At 43.4% G+C, this 20,337-nt stretch overlaps 1 protein-coding gene and 1 non-coding gene across 3 annotated transcripts in view; one reads left to right on the top strand and one right to left on the bottom strand.

Annotated features, from left to right (window-relative positions):
- sema3h (sema domain, immunoglobulin domain (Ig), short basic domain, secreted, (semaphorin) 3H) overlaps positions 1 to 20,337 on the top strand; it is a 73,469-nt gene that overhangs the window by 19,076 nt on the left and 34,056 nt on the right. For both annotated transcript variants that reach the window (XM_049580107.1, XM_049580108.1), the window contains exons 2-4: positions 13,230 to 13,384; positions 18,865 to 18,927; positions 19,718 to 19,837. In XM_049580107.1, coding sequence (XP_049436064.1) covers positions 13,230 to 13,384; positions 18,865 to 18,927; positions 19,718 to 19,837 — 338 coding nt within the window. The remainder of the gene's footprint in view (positions 1 to 13,229; positions 13,385 to 18,864; positions 18,928 to 19,717; positions 19,838 to 20,337) is intronic.
- trnam-cau (transfer RNA methionine (anticodon CAU)) lies at positions 20,265 to 20,336 on the bottom strand. The gene has a single exon. It is a non-coding gene; the product is annotated as a tRNA-Met (tRNA).

A 20,337-nucleotide genomic window follows, 5' to 3' on the forward strand; every position in this document is an offset into this window, starting at 1 on the left:
CTAAAACACTGCGCTCGTCACTGTCTCCAGCCATCCAATTATAGTAGAAAAAGGTGGGACAAATACCACATAACCCGCCGTATCAGAGGACAAATACAAGTGCTTAACAATGACAATTGCCGTTTCCAGCTGGGAAAAGAAATGCTTTTGGTGGACACACGGTCTTATTAAAGTAACATCAGCGATTGTCCAGCCAATGAGAATGTAGTTGGACAGTAGCATATAGACCAACCCATCGACCAATTGACTAGAATATGACAGCCCCAGAATTTAGCACCACACTACTATCAAATCCACTATCTGTCACCAAAAATGATAATTGGCATTTCCAAACAGTCTCAACTTTAAGCTAAAAACAATGGTAAAAGTTAAAAGTCAATATTTTTGCTATGAAACTCATGATAAAGAGCACTCAGGAGACATTTGTGAAGTTACAGGATAGATACAAGCTACAGGATCATTTGAGGATGCAAAAATCAGTCCTGAAGAAATATTGCACAGAGAAGTAACCATGTATTACCCAACCTTTTCACAGAATGTAATTATAGTCACGCTACTTTTTTAAACCAGCTTTCCCACAATATAGAGTGACTTCTGATATTTTTCTGATATTCTCTGCTTTAAGTTCTCCTCTCTCTGCCACATGACAACTTGCTATTTTGGTATCAGATTGTTCTTCCAGTTTTCAGTGTGATTTGAAGGCATTTGAGAGCCGAGACTCATTGTTAAAAAAAATCAATTTTACTGTAATTCAGAGTTTCTGAAAAGGCTGCAGAGTTGGAGAACAAGATTGCCTCTGGGTCGATAAAATCATCAAACCCACACAGACGAATGCTGAAAATTTCACTGCCACTTTCACCGCCACTTACAAGCACTCATTCACAAGTTATTGTAGACCGCGAGGTGAATTGGTTGACCTCTCCTGACCGTATGTGGTTAATAATGGCTGAAGAGTTTAATTTAGAGTTGGCCGGTGTGTGTGTTAATATCCTGTTGAATGTTGGTGGTGACTGATTTCCAGGCTTTGTGGCACAGATGACGGCTTTTTATATCCTGAACATGGTATGCTTGAATGTGTGTGTGTGTGTGTGTGTGTGTGTGTGTGTGTGTGTGTGTGTGGGCGCGCGCACGCCCTTCCATTAACTAAATAGCTTTGATGTCTTGGAAAAACACTCCCATTATTCCAAACTGCCCTCTGTGTTTTAGCCAAAGTGTTGATGAGAGATGTGGGCCAAATCATTCATCTGTATGTGTGTGTGTGTGTGTGTGTGTGTGTGTGTGTGAGAGAGAGAGAGAGAGAGAGAGAGAGATATTAGGGGTGTGTGTGGAGTGGGTGAGGAGGCAAGGCCAAGAAACACCCCTCGACACACCACAAACACCCCCTCGCAAATTATGTCGGCATGGTTGCTGTTTCTATGGCAACTGTCCCAAGAGTAAGGGTGGGGTGGGTGCAGCTGGTGTTTCTCGACTGAGTCAGGGGCGAGTGTGTGTGTGTGTGTGTGTGTGTGTGTGTGTGTATGGTGGGGTAAAGAATGTGGGTTTTTTTTATACTGAATAAGAGCCATTCATCGTTCTGAGGTCAAGCTGGGAGACAAAAAATTTCCAAAAACTCATGTGCATGTGCATGTGTGATGGTGTGTGCAGGATAAAGAAGTTGTATTTAATATTGTTGTATTTAATATTGTGTGTGTAATGTGTGTGTGTGTGTGTGTGTGTGTGTGTGTGTGTGTGTGTGAGAGAGAGAGCTAAATCTAAATTTGTTTCTCTTGAACATGTGCTGCTGACTCACAGTTACACTTTTCAGTTACACACTGAATCTTTGCAAATGTATGTGTGTGTGTGTGTGTGTGTGTGTGTGTATGTGTGTGTTTACAAAGCCACTCTCAGTTCCCTCTTGCAGATCCGAGTGTCACCAGCCCTCTTTGCTGTATTGCTGATTTAATGCACTCTAAAGTGAGGATGTGAGCTGGATTTCAGCCTGTCTGACCCAATAGGATCTCGTGATGCTCACAGATGCTGAATGTCACTGGTGTTTCCACTGCAGTCTTGGTTTCATATTCAATTAAGCTGAGCCTTTATATTGAATTAAGCAAGGTCATAGCGCTCTTGTGGCACCCAGACTATAATTCAGATGAAGTACCTTATGCTTAAGTTGGCTGAGCAAAGCATGAATTCCACCAGGGTTAGATTACCTGTGGAAAAAGTAGCAGAAACGTCTTATCTTCAAATGAAGTCGGGAGGTTATAGTTTCAAATTAAGAGGTGGAGTGCAGGATATGCTTGGAATTCAAATAGTTGAACCTTTGAAAACATTATCAAGTGACTGACAACCAAGCAGCAGCCTCAGTGAATGAAAAATGAAGCCAAGATGGAAGTGTCAAAAACTGCAGTCCTTTGAATGGCCACTTAAGGCTGGCTCCAAAACTTTATAGCAAAAATAAACATGTTGACAGCCTGCCCATCACGGTAGCTACATTCATTATTTTTACAGAAAATGGCTATGTCTATAAAAACATCAGTGCATGTCACAACCCGCAAACTTAAAGCTATCAGAATTCTTTTCCCATTTACAAAACGGCGAGTCATATCTTCTTTGATGACTAAACGAATGGGGTGGTGAAACATAATGTAAGAATGTAAACATGATGCATGTTACCTACTCTGAAATAGGAGCTAAAAAAGTCCCTCTAAACAATCTAAGAACTGTGATCATTCCTAGTTCTTACAGTGCAGACACAACAAAAAGCTAAAAAAACTTAAAACAGTGTAAAAGTTCCTCCGGTCTGAAAACACCCAGTGCTTTTTGAAAGTAGGTTTCACAGCTCAGGGTCATACAAAAAGGCACAATGTTTACAGCCTTTGATTAGTAACCATAGTTTCGTCATCATTCCAATTGGCTATCAAAAGGTTTTGCTGTTAGAATTCATTGCTAAGATGTGGTGGGGGGTGTGAGGATTCTGCGTGAACAAACAAACAAATATTGAACAAAGCAAACAAACGTCACAGTTCTGTTCAATTCAATGTGTTGCTGATGCACCCACTGCGATTAATAAAGCCGAGATCAGCGTGAGGCGAAATAATTTACCTCTCTGACCGTTTGTTGAATATTAACAAAGTACCCAGCGGCTAATAAGCAGAGATTTCCTGCTGAGCTAAAGTAGAGGTTTCTAATATCTGCCTTTAGTCTGCAGAGCTCTCCTCTCCTACTGCGTCTGTCTCTCTGTTTCAGATTATGTCTCCATTTCCATTGAGTCATGCCTGCCTCTCTCTTATTTCTCCCATTGTTTCCCGTCTGCTCATCCATCTCTTGTGTTTTCTCCTGACTGTCAGCATGTTGTGGTTCCTCATTGCTGTCTCTAGCATCACTCTTTCTTTCTTCCTCTTCCTCCATATTTCTCTGCCTCCATGACTGACTGCCTTTTATTTTTTACCTTCCTCTCTGACATTTTTTCTACTCCTTTCTTCTCCTGCAGCTGCTCTGTCTTCCTTGCTTTTTCCCCTCACCCATCACCCCTCCAATCATCATTACTCACCCTGTCATCATATTATTTTTCCTCTCACTTTTGCCTCTTTTTTCATCTGCCTCTCTCACCCCTCTCTTCCTCCTCCTCAATCCACAAATCTATCCATCATTTTTCACTCTGTTATTACACTACATTTTTCCCTCACGCTCTCGGCTACTCTTCCCCTTCATCCTCCATTCTCACTTGGTTCCACCTCCTCATCAATCCCCTCATATGTCTATCATCCCCCCAGCCCTGTCATCGCAACATGATTTTTACAGGAGCTCTCTCTTCCACCAGCGTCGACCTTTCCTGCCTAATCCCCACCTGTCTTTCCCCATTCTTCTCCTTCCTGCTCATCCTCATCATCATCCATCAATATTCATTCATTTCTTGCATCAGGATTTATTCCCCCCCTCCCCCTCCTCTTCTCTTCCTCCTCATCTGTCTGTCATCGTGTCATGTTTTGACATTTTTCCCCTATTCTCATCTCGTAACTGTCTTCACCCATCAGACTGTTTTCATCTTCTTGTCACTTTGTCGTGTCATTTATTCCATCCTCTCTCCCTCTTTTTCCTCTTTTTGACTTTACCAACCTTTCCTATTTTACCCTCTCATATTTACCATGTGGTTTGTGTGCACAGTGAAAAATACAGACGGAAAAAAAAACAGCAATGCAATCATCAGAGTCAACAAAGTTTTCTTTGGTCCAAAAGAAAAGGACTTGCAATATTTAGTTCTGCTCTGTTCTGATCACATAATTACATACCAGCCAGACACTGTGGACAAAAGTCACAGGGGCTCACAGCATGTAGCTTGTTAATTGGGCAGAGTTGTGGAAACCTGTCATTTTGATGAATTTGGACAGGGTCTGAAAAAAATCAGATTCAAGTTCCTGTACATTTATTTAAGCATGACTGATTCTTCCATGCTCTCTTTGTCTGTTGCTCAAGGAAATGGCTGAAAATGACTTTTAAGCTGCAAAACACATGAACATAGCACCTGTAGCTTTAGGTTTATGAAGACATGTCTGAAACCTGGGGTTTACCTCTTGGTGGCATCTTTAGTTACCTCAGTGAGAAAATCCATATGCAACATCTGCATTGTCTGAGTGTTGAAGCTTGAAGGAATACGTCTACCACAAATTGACCATTTGTATATCAGTTAGTCATGTCGTGCTACCTTGACTTTGTGAGGAAAACTTTGTTTTTCTCTCATGCCTCCAAAGAGAACAGTGAACATATTGATTGATTGCTTGATTGATTGGGGACCATGTTTAACAACAGGAAAACTATATCAAAACTAACATTAACTCATGCTGTATAATCCAAGTCTCATTTATCCAATCGTATCCTCAGTACTCTCCAAACACATGCATTTTTGCCACAACCTTACTCCTTAAAACTGAACGAAAGTGAAACTTATCTGTGCTCTTTTCAAAGCCAAACTCCAAAACTAAGGTTTTTAGCAATAATCCATGTGTTTGGGAACTACTGAGCATACAACTGGATAAATGAGACTTGGATTATGTTTGTTTTCTGTGGAAGCAAGAAAAAGTTTTCATGAATCCAAGGTAACAGGGCATGACTAACTGATTTAGAAATGGTCATTTTGTGGGTGAAGTGTCCCTCCAAGGTCCAGTATGTAGGATCTTGGGGATCTTCGTCTTCGTCGTTGTTGTCCTCCGCTTATCCGGGTCCGGGTCGCGGGGGCAGCAGCCTCAGCAAAGAAGCCCAGACAGTCCTCTCCCCAGCCTTTTTCGTTAGCTCTTCCAAAGGAACCCCGAGGTGTTCCCAGGCCAGCCGGGTGATGTAATCCCTCCAGCGTGTCCTGGGGCGGTCCCGAGGTCTCCTCCCGGTTGCACATGCCCGAAACATCTCCCAAGGGAGGCGTCCGGGAGGCATCCTTACCAGATGCCCGAACAACCTCAACTGGCTCCTCTCGATTTGGAGGAGCAGCGGCTCTACTCCGAGTCCCTCCCGGATGTCTGAGCTCCTCACCCTATCCCTAAGGCTGAGCCCAGCCACCCTGCGGAGGAAACTCATTTCGGCTGCTTGCACTCGCGATCTCGTTCTTTCAGTCACTACCCAGAGCTCGTGACCATAGGTAAGGGTTGGAACGTAGATTGACCGGTAAATCAAGAGCTTCGCTTTCTGGCTAAGCTCCCTCTTCACCACAACGGACCAGTTAAGCGCCTGCATCACTGCTGACGCTGCCCCAATCCGCCTGTCAATCTCCCGCTCCATCCTACCCCCACTCGTGAACAAGATCCCAAGATACTTAAACTCCTCCACCTGAGGCAGGACCTCCACCCCGACCTGGAGTGGGCAATCCACCCTTTTCCGGCTGAGGACCATGGCCTCAGACTTGGAGGTGCTGATTCTCATCCCAGCCGCTTCACACTCGGCTGCGAACCGCCCCAGCGAGAGCTGGAGGTCACTGTTCGATGGAGCTAGGAGGACCACGTCATCCGCAAAGAGCAGGGACGGGATCCTCCCGTCACTGAACCTGACACCCTCCAACACTCGGCTGCGCCTAGAAATTCTGTCCATAAAAGTTATGAACAGAACCGGTGACAAAGGGCAGCCCTGGCGGAGTCCAACCCTCACCGGGAACAGTTCCGACTTACTGCCGGCCACGTGAACCAGACTCGTGCTCCTTCGGTACAGGGACTGGATGGCCCTTAGCAAAGGGCCACCAACCCCATACTCCCGGAGCACCCCCCACAGGATGCCCCTGGGGACACAGTCGTAAGCCTTCTCCAAATCCACAAAACACATGTGGACTGGTTGGGCGAACTCCCATTCCCCCTCCAGCACCCTGGCGAGGGTAAAGAACTGGTCCACGGTTCTGCATCCGGGACGAAAACCACATTGCTCCTCCTCAATCCAAGGTTCAACTATCGACCGGACCCTCTTCTCCAGCACCCTGGCGTAGACCTTACCGGGTAGGCTGAGGAGTGTGATCCCCTGTAGTTGGAACACACCCTCTGGTCTGGATGGGGACCACCACCCCGGTCTGCCACTCCAGAGGCACTGCCCCCGATGTCCACACAATGTTGCAGAGGCGTGTCAGCCAGGACAGCCCTACAACAACCAGAGCCTTGAGATATCCAGGGTGAATCTCGTCCACCCCCGGGGCTCCGCCGCCGCGTGGTTGGGGATCTTGGGGATCTATTGACATTATTGTAATATAATATTCATAATTATGTTTCCATTGGTGTATAATCACCTGGAACTAAGAATCTTTGTGATTTTGTTAGTGTAGAACAGGGGTCGGCAACCTCAGGCACTCGTGCCACGGTTGGCACGCGGCAGCATAATCATTGGCACACTGGCAAAGACCCTCTCGGTAGGCCTATCGTTTAAAATCACCCCTCAAGGACCATGGTAGCAGCTCATGAGTGACAGCGTGAGTTTGAGTGACAGCGCAAACTCCCGCCCACAGAACACAGCTTGCAGGTGCAGCCGCTGTCCTGCTGCCCTGCCCACATTTACCACAGAGACCCACGCTTCAGATGTGGTAACCGTAACGTTAGCTTGCTGATGGCAAGGCCGCCTGCTAAAAAAGCTAAAGTTAGGGCATTCCAGCCCTCTTGGACAGAGGAGTTTGGTTTTGTGACTCAGAAGGACCGTGCCGTGTGCACTTTATGTTTTGAGAATGTTGTGTGCCGAACGTCAAGTGTTAAGAGACATTTTGAGACGAAGCACGAGACGGCTTTCAAAGACCAAGCAGATAAAGCAGAGTCGATTAAACGCGCGTGTCCAGGTATGGGAAACAAGCCAGCACCCTCAAAGACTTTGCCACTGCTAAAAATCACGCCACTGAAGCCAGTTATCGCATTGCTCATTGCATTGCTACGCATGGAAAGCCGTTCACCGATGGAGAATATATTAAGGAGGCTTTTCTCAGTTGCTCAGATGTGCTTTTTGAAAACTTGCCAAACAAAGAAACAATCAAGTCAAGAATCAAGGACATTCCTGCGTCAGCTAGAAGTGTTCAGCGACGTGTCGATGAAATGGCAGAAAATGTCAGAGATCAGCAAACAGCGGGGTTAAAAGATGCTACGGTATTCAGCATTGCACTTGATGAGAGCGTGGACGTAAACGACATCCCGCGTTTGGCAGTCATGGCAAGGTACTGTGATTCATCTGTAAGAGAGGAACTCTGCTGCTTAAAGCCAATGCCTGACACAACAAAAGGCGAAGACATAGCCAAGGCATCAATTGAACATTTTGAGGATCGGGGGATTGACATGAGCAAAGTGTTTGCGGTGACAACAGATGGCGCCCCCGCCATGGTTGGGAGACAAAAGGGAGCTGTCAAATTGATTGAAGAAAAAGTCGGCCACCCCATCATGAAACTCCACTGCATAATACACCAAGAAAATCTGTGTGCAAAAATGTCAAATTCAGATCTTGGTGAAGTTATGGCTACGGTGGCAAAGGTTGTTAACTTCATAGTTAAACGATCTGCGCTGACACACCGACAGTTTCAGTCCCTGCTCGAAGAGATGGACAGCGCATACAAAGATCTCCCTCTCCACTCTGCAGTCAGATGGCTGAGCAGCGGTAAAGTTTTGGAGCGATTTGTCAGCTGTTTGGATGCTATCAAGGCCTTTCTGGCGGAAAAAGGCCAAAACTACCCAGAACTGGAGGAGACGTGGATTGTGAAACTTATGTTTCTCACGGACATTACGGGACACCTCAGTGAACTCAACCTCAGACTGCAAGGTGCAGGACAAACTGTTTTGGACATGTTTGACACATGGACGGCTTTTGTCGGTAAGCTGGGAGTGTTCTCAAAGGATATTGCTACCTCCACTTTCCGCTACTTCAGACACTTGAGAGAGCTGTCCTCCCAGCGCAACATCAGCACCGCTCTAATAGCCGCATACATGCGTGAGCTTGAGTCGGAGTTCACAACGCGATTTGGGGATTTTAAGAGTGTACGGACCAATGTTTTCCTTCTTGATCAAGCCCGACAGCTTTGATGGACATGATTTGGATGTATCTCTGATGGACTGGATGGATGTACAGGACATGGAAATGCAGCTGATCGAGCTGAAGAGCTCAACACTGTGGGTGCAGAAGTTTGCAGAACTCCGAAAACAGTTAGAAACCACAGCAGTGCATGATCACGGAGCCTGCATCCTCACCTGCTGGACATCTGTACCAGAGAAGTTCAGCTGTCTACAGAACGTTGCACTGGCTCTGTTGTCAGTCTTCGGTTCAACATACCTCTGTGAGCAGATATTCTCACACATGAAAAATGTGCTCAGCCCTCCGCAGTCGTTTAACGACGGACCACTCTGAGGCATGTTTGCAGCTTAAAGTGACGAACTACAAGCCCCAGATAATGGAGCTCAGCCAAGCAAAGCAGGGCCAAGGATCACACTGACTGGTAGGCACCTGTTTATGTGTAGTAGCCTCAGCCTACACTTGGTTGTAGTCTAAATATGTGGCTGTTTGCCCACGTCCTTAAAATGTTGATGTGGATGTTTTATTATGATATAATGCAGTTTTTTGATGCACTGTAGTCTCTGTTTCTGACATTTCCTCCCAGTGTAATATGTTTTAAAGGAGTTAGGCTACTGAAAGCAGCTTTAATTTGTACTGACTTTATCCCAAGCCCCTGTTGTGAATAACAGGAAAATATCTATTTGTAGTTGCCTCAGCCTACACTTGGTTGTAGTCTAAATATGTGGCTGTTTGCCCACATCCTTAAAATGTTGATGTGGATGTTTTATTATGATATAATGCAGTTTTTTGATGCACTGTAGTCTCTGTTTTTGACATTTCCTCCCAGTGTAATATGTTTTAAAGGAGGTAGGCGACTGAAAGCAGCTTTAATTTGTACTGACTTTATCCCAAGCCCCTGTTGTGAATAACAGGAAAATATCTATTTGTAGTTGCCTCAGCCTACACTTGGTTGTAGTCTAAATATGTGGCTGTTTACAGATTTTTTGATGCACTGTAGTCTTTGTTTTGTTACTCTCCCAGTGCAATATGTTTTAAATGAGTTACTGAAAGCAGTGTTTTGAAATGGGATCAATGCATAATTTGTAAGCCCCTGTTGTGAATAACAGAAAAAAAATCTTTAAAATATGCTTGCATGTGGCCTGTATGGAATAAAATTCCAGGTGTGTTGGAAATGTTTTTGTATTTTGTGTCATACCGTAATTTAACTTTGTTTTAGCCTACTGTTGATTATGGCACATTCATTGACAAGAGAATTTCACACTGGCACTCCATGTCAAAAAGGTTGCCGACCCCTGGTGTAGAATGAGCCATTTCTGTCTACATATGGAGCAGGTCCTCTTCCATGGAGTCCACCATGCTGCACCGCCGTGTTCCTACAGTAGCCCAGAACAGACAAACCAAAGTAATATCACTACAACGTCACCATAGTTTCTCCTGCATGCTTGAAAAGGGAGGGGTGAGCAGAGGGGTTTTGAGTTGGTTGCAGTCTGCACCACTAGATGCCACTAAATCGTACATGGTGGACCTTTAAGTTATCTTTTAACAGAGTGCTGCTGTCACTGTTTGGCCTGCAGGACACTCGTACTATTTAAGACTTTAATAGACTCGTCTTTTTGGCCATAGGTTATTCTAAATCTTAACAAAGACTACCACAGTTTTTTCACAAGGGGACAGACGCCTGCTTTTTTTAGCAGTCCAGTGTGGATATTTGGTCCTGCCAGAGTTTGAATGGTCTTGACCTCAGTATTAATTTGAAGAACCCGATATGCTGTATGCACCAGTAATATGTATGCATGTGGTATGCTGACAGAGAGTTTACCCTTTCTCTCACCCCAGTCTGCCTCTTACCATCCCTGCATCAGTCCTTGTATTTTTTATTCAGTCTGTCACCATTTCATGGCCCTTCTCAGCAGTCTTCTCTCATTTCTTTCTCAGTCTTTCAGATCGATTTCCAGCACCTCAGCAGTGACCCACTTCTCACCACGTCCGTCAAGCTCTGCATTTAACTGTTCTCCTTCCCTTCCTCTCAGTGTTCACTCCTCAACACATTTCATTCATCTACAGTATAAGACTCTATTCTTTTCTGTACTCTTTTCAAACCATGTGTTTTTTCTTTTTTTATATCAAACCCACATGTCAACTAACGTGATATGTAGCATATAAAGAACAGATACAGCAGAGTGTTAAAGGTATTCAAAGTCATTCATTACTTTTTTCTTAGATCCCACATCTGCTTCAGACTGCTGCAGTTCGGGTAATTGCTATGTGTTTGGAGAGGCACGGCTGTGTGGGCAAAATTTATAGAATAAGAGGCAGCCACAGTGATGTGTCAGCAAACAGATTTTTGATGGATAGATTTCTGTTTGTGGGGTTGCAAATGTGGCAAAGCAGAGGTACCGTGGGAAGAAGTTTTATCTTTGCGTTTCATAACTATTTGATAACTCGACTTTGACAACAGGATAGTGCTGGCTAATTTCAACATCTTTTTGTTTCATCAGTGGGGAAGAAGTTAAACAGGTTTTAACTTTATCAGATTGCACTGAAATCTGATGGAGACAGCCATGTCTGTGCAAACACAAACTACATTAGTTAGCTTTCTGTTGCAGGTTTACATTCGCTGTTGATCCTTGTAAAAGTGAATTTGTAGTACACTCTATACTTCAACATCAGCCCAGATGCCAGAAGAAAATGTTGGCAATGTAAATTTCGGCAAACCATGGATACATTAGATTTGTATGTTTCATATTATCATATCAGCGCTTCTAAAGAGACGGAGTTCAGATTACATATATATGAGCAGAGTTTCTCATCTGAAGGAGGGTTGGTAGATGGCGTGAGACCAAGGCAAGACGGCAAACCACTGCAGACCACTTTTTGAGGCTAGTGGTGTTTGTGGTGATAAGGAGATATCCGGGACATTTCCGTTCATAGTTGTGGTGACAAAACCGGGTATTTTAAGCCAAAACATGATCTTTTCCTAACCCTAAGTTTTAACATACTTTCTACATACACAACATACAATTTAACTTACCCGTGGATTGCAGAAACATACGATGTCGCCATTTATTCTGGCAGTTGGTTTGTCAACATCCAGCGCCTCCTGTGTGATTCAGTGAGGTAGAGCTGCTAGGTTTGAGTAATTGATTCTCAGTACAGGCCGACCATGCTGGAAGTTAAAACCGCGTTGATACTGTAAGGAATATCGACCAGATTATATTCTGAATGGTCTTTGTGTCAGTTCAGATTCAGCTGCTTGAGGAAACACACTGAGTTTGAGAGAGTTATCCATCACTGCAGAGGAAGAAGCAGCACATGAATGCTCACCACTTGAAGGATCCAAAACTATACATGTTCTCTCTTTTAATAAGAGAGAACTGAGCTCTCTGCCGCAGTGAAAGATGATAAATCATTAATATCTCCCATAAATCTTCCCCTGAGTGAACCAATATTGTGTGCTATAGCTACACCGGGCAATAATGTATGCTAATTACAGGCTGTGTTATTATCACGTATTTCTCCTTAGGGCCTGGTTTATACACTTAGATTGGAAAATGAACTCTTCTGCTTCTCGTCCCTTTGGTATCATTTGGTATAAAGCGTTGCAGAGCGGCCAGGTTGCCAAACAAGAGTATGCTGTGTGCATTTTACTAACATTATGGGCCAAACTTTTTTGGGTTCTGAAGTTCAAACAGTGTTTTATAAGCGCTTTCTGCCTCTCGGTGCTATTTAGAGCTGCCAATGTGTGAAGCCATGCCTGGTGTTGCTTTAAAGCCTATATGTTTATATGCTTTTAGCTATGTGAGCTGATGCCAAGTCCAATCCTCTGAAGAACACTTGGCAGTTGAAATACGAAAGTTAACACAAGAGAGACGGACGTGCGATGTTCTCATAGTTCTCATAGTTTACACGGTCTATCAGTGTAATCATTTAAGAAACATTTAATCTGCGCACTTGTTATCTGGGCTTCCAGATTGCTTGTTATCACACAATCTGTCTGGAGATGCAGATCAGGTACACTGTGTCTGTGTTTGTTTATTCACCAAAGATATGTTGCAGTTTCTTTTGTTTGACAAAGTGTCCAGCGTGATAAGAGAAATGAAGCTGCAAGACAAACAATAGTGCGTTTGATAGATGATGCAGGTGTGGGAAAGTTTGTGTCTTTGACCAACATGTCACTTTATCTGATTGTCTATTGAAAAAATTGTTTGCTTCATAAGTGGCCTCATAAACTCCGACCACCAATTTTCCAGGGGGAACTTAAAAACTGGCTCTACTCCCCTCTGTGGAGCTGGAGTCAGGAGTTGATTAGTTTACTTTAACTTAGCTTAAAGACTGGAAGCAGCTAGACTGGGTGTCGTTACTGCCAGTGAAACCACAACTTGTCATTTTTACATTCCCGCTTGTGTACAGATTAAAACCAACAAGATAATATGTTTCATGAGTAGGCTTTAAAGTGCTGGAGGGTGTATTTTGAAACTTGTAGAAAGCCAGTCTAGCTCTTTCCCCTTCTTTAAGTCTTTATGCTAAGCTAAGACAACAACTCGTGGCTCCTCAAGCTCCATAGTTAATGCACAAACTGACAGAGAAATCAATCTTCTCATCTAACTCTTTGCAAGAAATCACAAGTGGTGTATTTGGTGTTAATTTCTTCCAGATTGCCTTGCACATTTTCAAAATTAAACAAGGTGCAAGCCAGTCCTCACTGATTAAAAACCTTGATCTTGTTTTCCTTTCTTCTGCCTCAGAGCTGATCCAGAATGGCCGCCTGCTGACGTTGCCCCTGGTGGCCGGTGACCTGCAGTCCCTGCTGCCTGATGAAGATGGGAGGCGCCTGTATGTGGCCATGAAAGATAACCTGCTGTCTACCAGTCTGGACGACATAACGCAGAACCCACGCAAGGTTAGAGCTGTGGGACAAACACACTCACTCACATACCAAACATACAGCAGACAAGTGGATTGTTGATGAATGCTTGGAGATAAACACATCATATACACATAAACACACAGCCAAATGACAGCAGATACAGATAACTTATGTGTCAGCACTTTGATGGGACTAATTACTATGATATGAGGAAGAGGAAAGTCACACCCCTCTGACTAATATCCTCTCTGATCGCCTGTCTTTCCCTGATCCTTACTCTTATTACAGAAATGCACATCTTGCCCTCCTCAGCCTGTGTGTTCTGTTTCATTTTTCTTTATTAAATCAAAATAAAAACTTCCCACATGGACAGAAACACTGCTTTAACCATAGAATTACAGTATCTCCCCCTGTTTCATCTTTCCACCTCGATCCAATTTGGCTACTCCGTTAAAGCTGCTGTGCTGTCACTATTTGACAAAACGTCTCCAATGGATATTTGGAAAGATTTCACAAGCCTGACAAGCCCATGTTAGCTGTAAAACTTAACAGAGCCCATTGGAGTTTTCTTGTGAGCAAACAAACGCTATGCAAAGCTTGCATTCAGTTTCACTCACCAAAACCCATTTTGTGTATCCTGCATTTGTGTACATGTATTTCCTTTCTGATGTGTTTCATAGCTTGGACTCTAAATGGCTTAACAACTACTCGGACACCCTAAATGAGGTGTAAAGCTCCTTTGTTGTCTAATTTTTCAAATTTTCCAAAGACAGATACCACCATAATGGCTTCCAGTCAGGCTCTATTTTCTGCACATTTCTCACATTCCTACCTTTTCCACTGTCCATGTTCACTGATGAGCAGCAGAGCTCTTGTTGGCACTGAAGAACTATTTCGCTGTTAGAGCGGAACAGCTGAAATTTGAATCAAGTTTAAACACAGGCAAAGACAGATCAACGACACATATTTTCAAAACCATCAGGAAACACGGCAACCTGTGTGCAGCCTGTTAATGAAGTATTTTACTTCCTGTAGACAATTTATTGATAAATTATATATTAAGCTTCTGCTTTTGTACATTTTCTGATGAAGTGCTTTAGTCGAGTTCTTTTTAAGTGTGTATTAAAATTTTAAGGACTAGGATTTTCACATGGCATCAATAATATATAGCTTCATCATATGAAGCCTAAAACCCTGAGGCAGACCCCCTCCTCTGCTCTAACAGCTCTGCTATGTCTTGATTCAGCTGGGCAAGTTCCCACCCTGACACATGTCACTCATCCTAATGAGGCTGTGTACATACTTACAGCTGGGGTAGGCAGAAATCTAGAAAAGTCAAAAAAGGCAGAATTTGAAAAAACACCATCCTTCTGCAGCTCTCCCCTTTCTGTCCGAAGCTCCTCCCACCAGATGACCACAGAGCAGTGTTTCCCATACATTGATTTACTTTATCTTATTTCAAGGTAGAGTTGCATGCAGTGCATTCACCCAGCCCGTCTTTGCCCTGTGTTCTCTCTCTCTCTGTTTATCAGACACACAAATGAGACAAAACTAGCTAGCCAGCACCTCACAGTCCCTCCACCTTGCTCCACACTGCCGTGTACTGCTTCCCCAGGAGAACATAGCGGTTCAAATTTAGCCAACACAATCCCCCCAGCCCCGGTAGTCACAGTGGGCTGGCGGCCAGCAGCAGCGTCTGGTCTAACCAATGTCAGCAGCAGAAAGTTTGTTGATCTGACATGGAGTTTGGGCTGGAGCTGAGGTTTGTGCTAGCTGGCTTCAGGTTGCTGTAGCCTGTGAATGGGGGTCTGTTTCTGGAGTTGCTGCCTGCTTTCCTTCTGATGAGGTGGTCAGTAGCGATGGTGAGGCAGAAGACACACTGTGATGAGCCTGGAGCAGCGGTTGGCAGAAGGCTTAACTATTAGCAGTTTCTCACCATCTCTGAAATGCCTTGTGTAATTCCTGCAATAGTTACCAGTGGTGGAAATGATAAAACATATCCAACCTCAGTGTAAACAGTTTTCAAACTCACAGGAGCCCAAACAGATTTGCATCAGAAGACATAGCAACTTTAAGATGGACAGGGACATAAAATCTGTGTGGAAATCAGTTTAAACCAATCTGCTTCTCTCAAAAAACATCAACAATGACCATCAGATATAAGTTACAGGTTTGCTGCAGTATCTGGATTCATGCTGCAGCTTTAACTCTAAATGATATCCAGACAGACACGTTGATGCTTTGCCAACGAGTCTGCTTAAGTTCAGGGTCACAGCAAGGACAGTGACAGTGCTGCCTTTTCATAAGTCTGCCCTGCCGGATCAAATCAATACCCTCATCTGTCAGACGTACATGCAGGCTATCAGGGAGCCAAACAGGTAGGCAAGCAGACAAACAACCAGCGAAACAGACAGACAGACAGCAGTCAAGCTGGCCAGCCACCCACTCAGCCAGGCAGTCAGCCAACAAAAGGATAGATAGTCATAGTCAACTCATAACTCAGCTCTGTGCTGGCTGTAAAGTTATATATTTGTACATACAGTATTTATAGTCTGTTTATACTGTTCCACCTCGAGTGCAGTTTTTTCCCTGGTGGTGTTAAAATCGCTCGCGGTGCCATTTTCTCTACACTTCTGTTTAGTTTCTCTGCTACTGACATCCAGAGCTCAGTGCAGGTTGAGACCAAGTTATTCAGACTTTTTGGTTTCTTTTTTCTTCATGACTGTTAACCTAACACATACTGATATACGCAGTCTTACTGGCTCAATAAAACTGAATTTGGCGCAGGGAGAGGGACACATAACCAGTTCGTTCAGTCCATCCCAGCTCAGGGCAGAGTGCCAAACGTGATGCTGTTGCCTTCAGTCACATTTTTCTTTGATCAGGCCAAAAAACCTCAAGGCATTCCTTCTGTGTGAGTCTGCAGCTGGTAACCCACATTATACCAAAGGGTCACCAAGGGTTTGAGTGTGTTTGTGGCTTTCTGTTGCATATTTGGTCCTTATGCAGTCTCACTACTTCTTTTGTTTCCATTTCATGACTGCCCTTTTCGGCACTGTTCTCTACCAAAGTGAAGAAATGTGTCATCATTTCTTAGCATCAATTTTTTATTTGTTTGATTTGCATAATTCCTTTTCTTCTACCAATGAATTCTATACTTCGGACAAACCCACATTCCTGTGTGTTGTATAAACTGACAACCAGCACGCTCTTCACAGACGGGTAAATTTCCATTAACCAAAGTCTTTACCTGGTGAGAATCTTTTAGTGGTGGTCCATGTTCCTGTCAGCGTGTGGTATTTGGAGATAAGGGGGGAACGTGCTCTCTAATCTTATCTGATCATCTCGGCTCCGCACCGGGCTCTGCGGGAATGACTGCATCAGGGAACAATTACTGGACATCCAGAAGAAATTGTTTCCTGAAAGCACCATCATTTGTGATTAATCACTCTTGAATGGTGTCACATTTTATGGAGTGGAGAAAATTGACTTGCGGTGCAAAAAAACCCCTAAAAACCCGCAGCAGCTGAAGAGTTTTTTGTCCATGTCTTTTTTCTTTTACCTTTGGTGATGACACCTGGGAGATCAGAGTTTTCACTTGGGTGATAATTTTTAAAGTGATACGGACTAAAACAAAAGTAAAGTTTCTGCATTTCTTACGTAAACTGCAGTTTGTATGGAATGTAGAGATAATAGAGGGTGATCATTGAGCATATCAATTCAGTCTCTCCTTTACTGCTCTGGTCTCTGAGGGGATGACTCAGGGAAATATTTAGATTAGTCATGTAGCTGCCATTTGACACTAAGCCGCACTTCTCTCTCGTTATCTATACCTCATATTTTTCTTGTACTATTGGCTCAACATGAAAGCAGTGGAATAAACCTCATTTTCTGAATGTTTTTGTTATTATGTACTGATTATGTTTACAGGCACACAAATGATGCAGTTTAATATGACAACCATGCAGGGCGCATGTTGATTACATTAGTTCCATCAGGCTTTGTAGTTTATGAGAAGTTAGTCCACTGGTGAAGTCATCCATTTTCTGTTAAGAGGACTTTTCATGGGTGATTATCTTACTTGTACTGAAGATAAACCAATCCACAAGTGTGAATTCGCAATAGCTGAGACCATGTACACCCATGCATTCCCCCATTGCCATGCCCCGTTTTTAGCCAGTTGGCATGAACACAAACACTTTCACACTCACACACACACTTGACCTCCATGCCAAATTACTGCCTCCGAGGGCAAAAAACTGTTGCCACCGCTGGGGAAATTTCTGTGGACCAACCAACACAACTAACTATAGAGCTGCTGTTCACAGCTACAAACCCCACACGCTATCATAATGAAACAGGCTCAAAGAAAATGCAACCTGATTGTTAAATAACCGTGGATTTTTTTTCAGACATAGTGATTTAGACAGTTTAAAAAAAGTGGATAAACACTGTCTCATGCACCATAAAAGACTTAACGTCTCCATATCTGCCCTTAAGCCATACATTTGACAGGTTCCATTGCCTGTCTCATTTCTGCATCACAGAAGTTTTTCTTACTTTTACTTCTGGAAAAGTCTTTTCTTATTTGGCAGTGGTGCACATGACAAATAGCCTACATACATTATGAAGAAAATAAATGTAAAGTATAATGAACTGGTCTGTGGGCTGGATGATGATCAGAAAAAGACATGAGGCTTGTACGTTAGCTTCTGTGTGGGTGAACTGTCAAACCAGAACAAATCAGCCAATGTTTTTGCCTCCTTGCCAGAGTGCTGTTCTTTTAACATTATAGGCACAAAATCTGATTCTTCTTATACCCTGTCATATCCTATAAAACTGAATGTACGTAAGGCAGACTGGAAACCTGTAACAAATGAAAACAAATCTGACATGACATAGAACCAAGTTAGAGGAGATATTACATTGTTTGGGTCAGGTTGGATCCTTGGATTTATAACAGTTGCTCTCAAGCGTCTTAAACCAGGATTAAGTAGCACCCTAACTAAGAAGTCTTCAACAGTGCCACACTAAGCAGCTGACTATAAATGACAAAATGATTATGGTGTACATTTACAACACATGTAGCCAGGGGCATGCTAATTCAGGCAATAAAAAATAACTGATTGCTTTATCCAAACTAATGACAACAGTTGCATTATCGTGCACATGTAGCTAAAGACTATTCACAGTCAAACAGTAGATTAATTAGTCATGTTGCCACCATCACTGCTGCTCTGACAGCTTGACTCATCATTAGGACTCAGCAGTGTTGCCACTTGGTTTTTATTGTCTCCTCCCTTAAGCTGCCTCACAAGAGGTAATAAAATATCCCTCTTTCCCCCCTCTCCCCGTTATCATCTAGATTAGTCATGTTTTGCTGACTCTCCCGGCCTCACTTCCTCGTCAGGCACCTGCCAGTGCCAAAAGCCTTTTTATCGGAAATTTGTGGTGAGTAATAAAAACTACTTTCTCTCCCTCTTTGTTTTCTGCATCTCTCTCACTCTCTGTAGCTGTACTGGCCAGCCAGTCCGGACCGTGTCCAAGAATGTCTCATGGCTGGGAAGGATCCAGAGGTGATTCAACACACACTCACACAGATACTCACAAACACACTAGATTGCATAAGCAAAGCAACATGTGCCACACCAAGTCTAATACCATGAATGCGGGTGATTGGTTTTAAAGTCACACAGGGAAGAAAATTCATTTACACAGAATTTTACACAGATATGGATCAGTGGCTCACAGGCAAGGTCATATCAGGCTTCTTTGCCGCCTGCTGCAGTGTTACACCACCACAAACTGTCCAACGAGTTCTGCAGCAGTAAAACAAGACAGTCGCAGATAAGTAAGTCGATAGATTACAATCTAGAGCGGAACTAAAGTTGAATGAATCTGATTCATTTGGGAACAACAAACAAACGAGAGCGCCGATGCTGGCGAGGATATCAAGATGGAGGTCAGCTAGATTTATTCAGATGACGTGTACAGGATAAAATGGAAAGATTTTGACAGGGAAGAAAAGTAAAACAGGTGATGCTAATCAAGCAAACGTGCCTTACTTTTATCTTCAGTGTAGCCAGAGACCTTCATGCCTTTTGTGTGTACTCTTGGGCAAAGTTTAACTTGCATTTTTCACATGTGCAATAGATCCTAATGAGAAACATTCAGTTTATGTTTTTGATGATACTTCAATAAAATTCAACGTGGCTCCTTTTCTTATTTCTTTTCCAATATCGTTACTAGGTGATAGAAGTGCAACCAGTAAATATAAGATAACCTTTTATATGTAATAAAAAACACTCTACAGTCTCCATTGTGTCTCACATTGTGGTCCCTCTGTGTTTGTGTGTCTCTGTCCAGTTGGAGTGTGCTAACTTCCTGAGAGTTCTGCAGCCTTTTAATCAGACTCACCTGTACATTTGTGGCACTGGAGCCTTCAACCCCCGCTGTGCTTTCATAGCTACCAGCGTCTTCCAACAGGTATTACTGCAAGCACACAAATAATGTTTTTCTGTAGCCTCTTCACCAGCTAGAAAGTGGTCCCTCTGTCACAATGACTGGTTGCGTACTGACTGTACCAAAGTAGATCTTTTGTACAGAAAGAAGCTCTTCTCTGTCATGTTGCTGTACAACCACATATGGGCTGAGGGTTTCTGTGCTTTCAATAAATACAACAGAGGGATACTTTTTCTCTCCAGCTGATTGCGTCATCAGTTTCAGGAGTCACATTCTGCCAGTTAGTCTCTCATTCATATCATGTTAATAATTTAAGCTCCTAAATTTATTTTTGAATCAGGACAGTGAGGGTTTAGATCAAGTAGTTTGTGAAAATAAGATATTCCAAAGTTAGACAGTAAGTGAGTATAACTGAAATGTTTTCAATGCCAATTTGCCACTAAAATATCATTAGCAGAGGATGGTTTCGATCCATCGACCTCTGGGTTATGGGCCCAGCACGCTTCCGCTGCGCCACTCTGCTG

This window comes from Epinephelus fuscoguttatus, linkage group LG7 (assembly GCF_011397635.1).
Source record: "Epinephelus fuscoguttatus linkage group LG7, E.fuscoguttatus.final_Chr_v1".
NCBI classification, from domain to species: Eukaryota; Metazoa; Chordata; class Actinopteri; order Perciformes; family Serranidae; genus Epinephelus; species Epinephelus fuscoguttatus.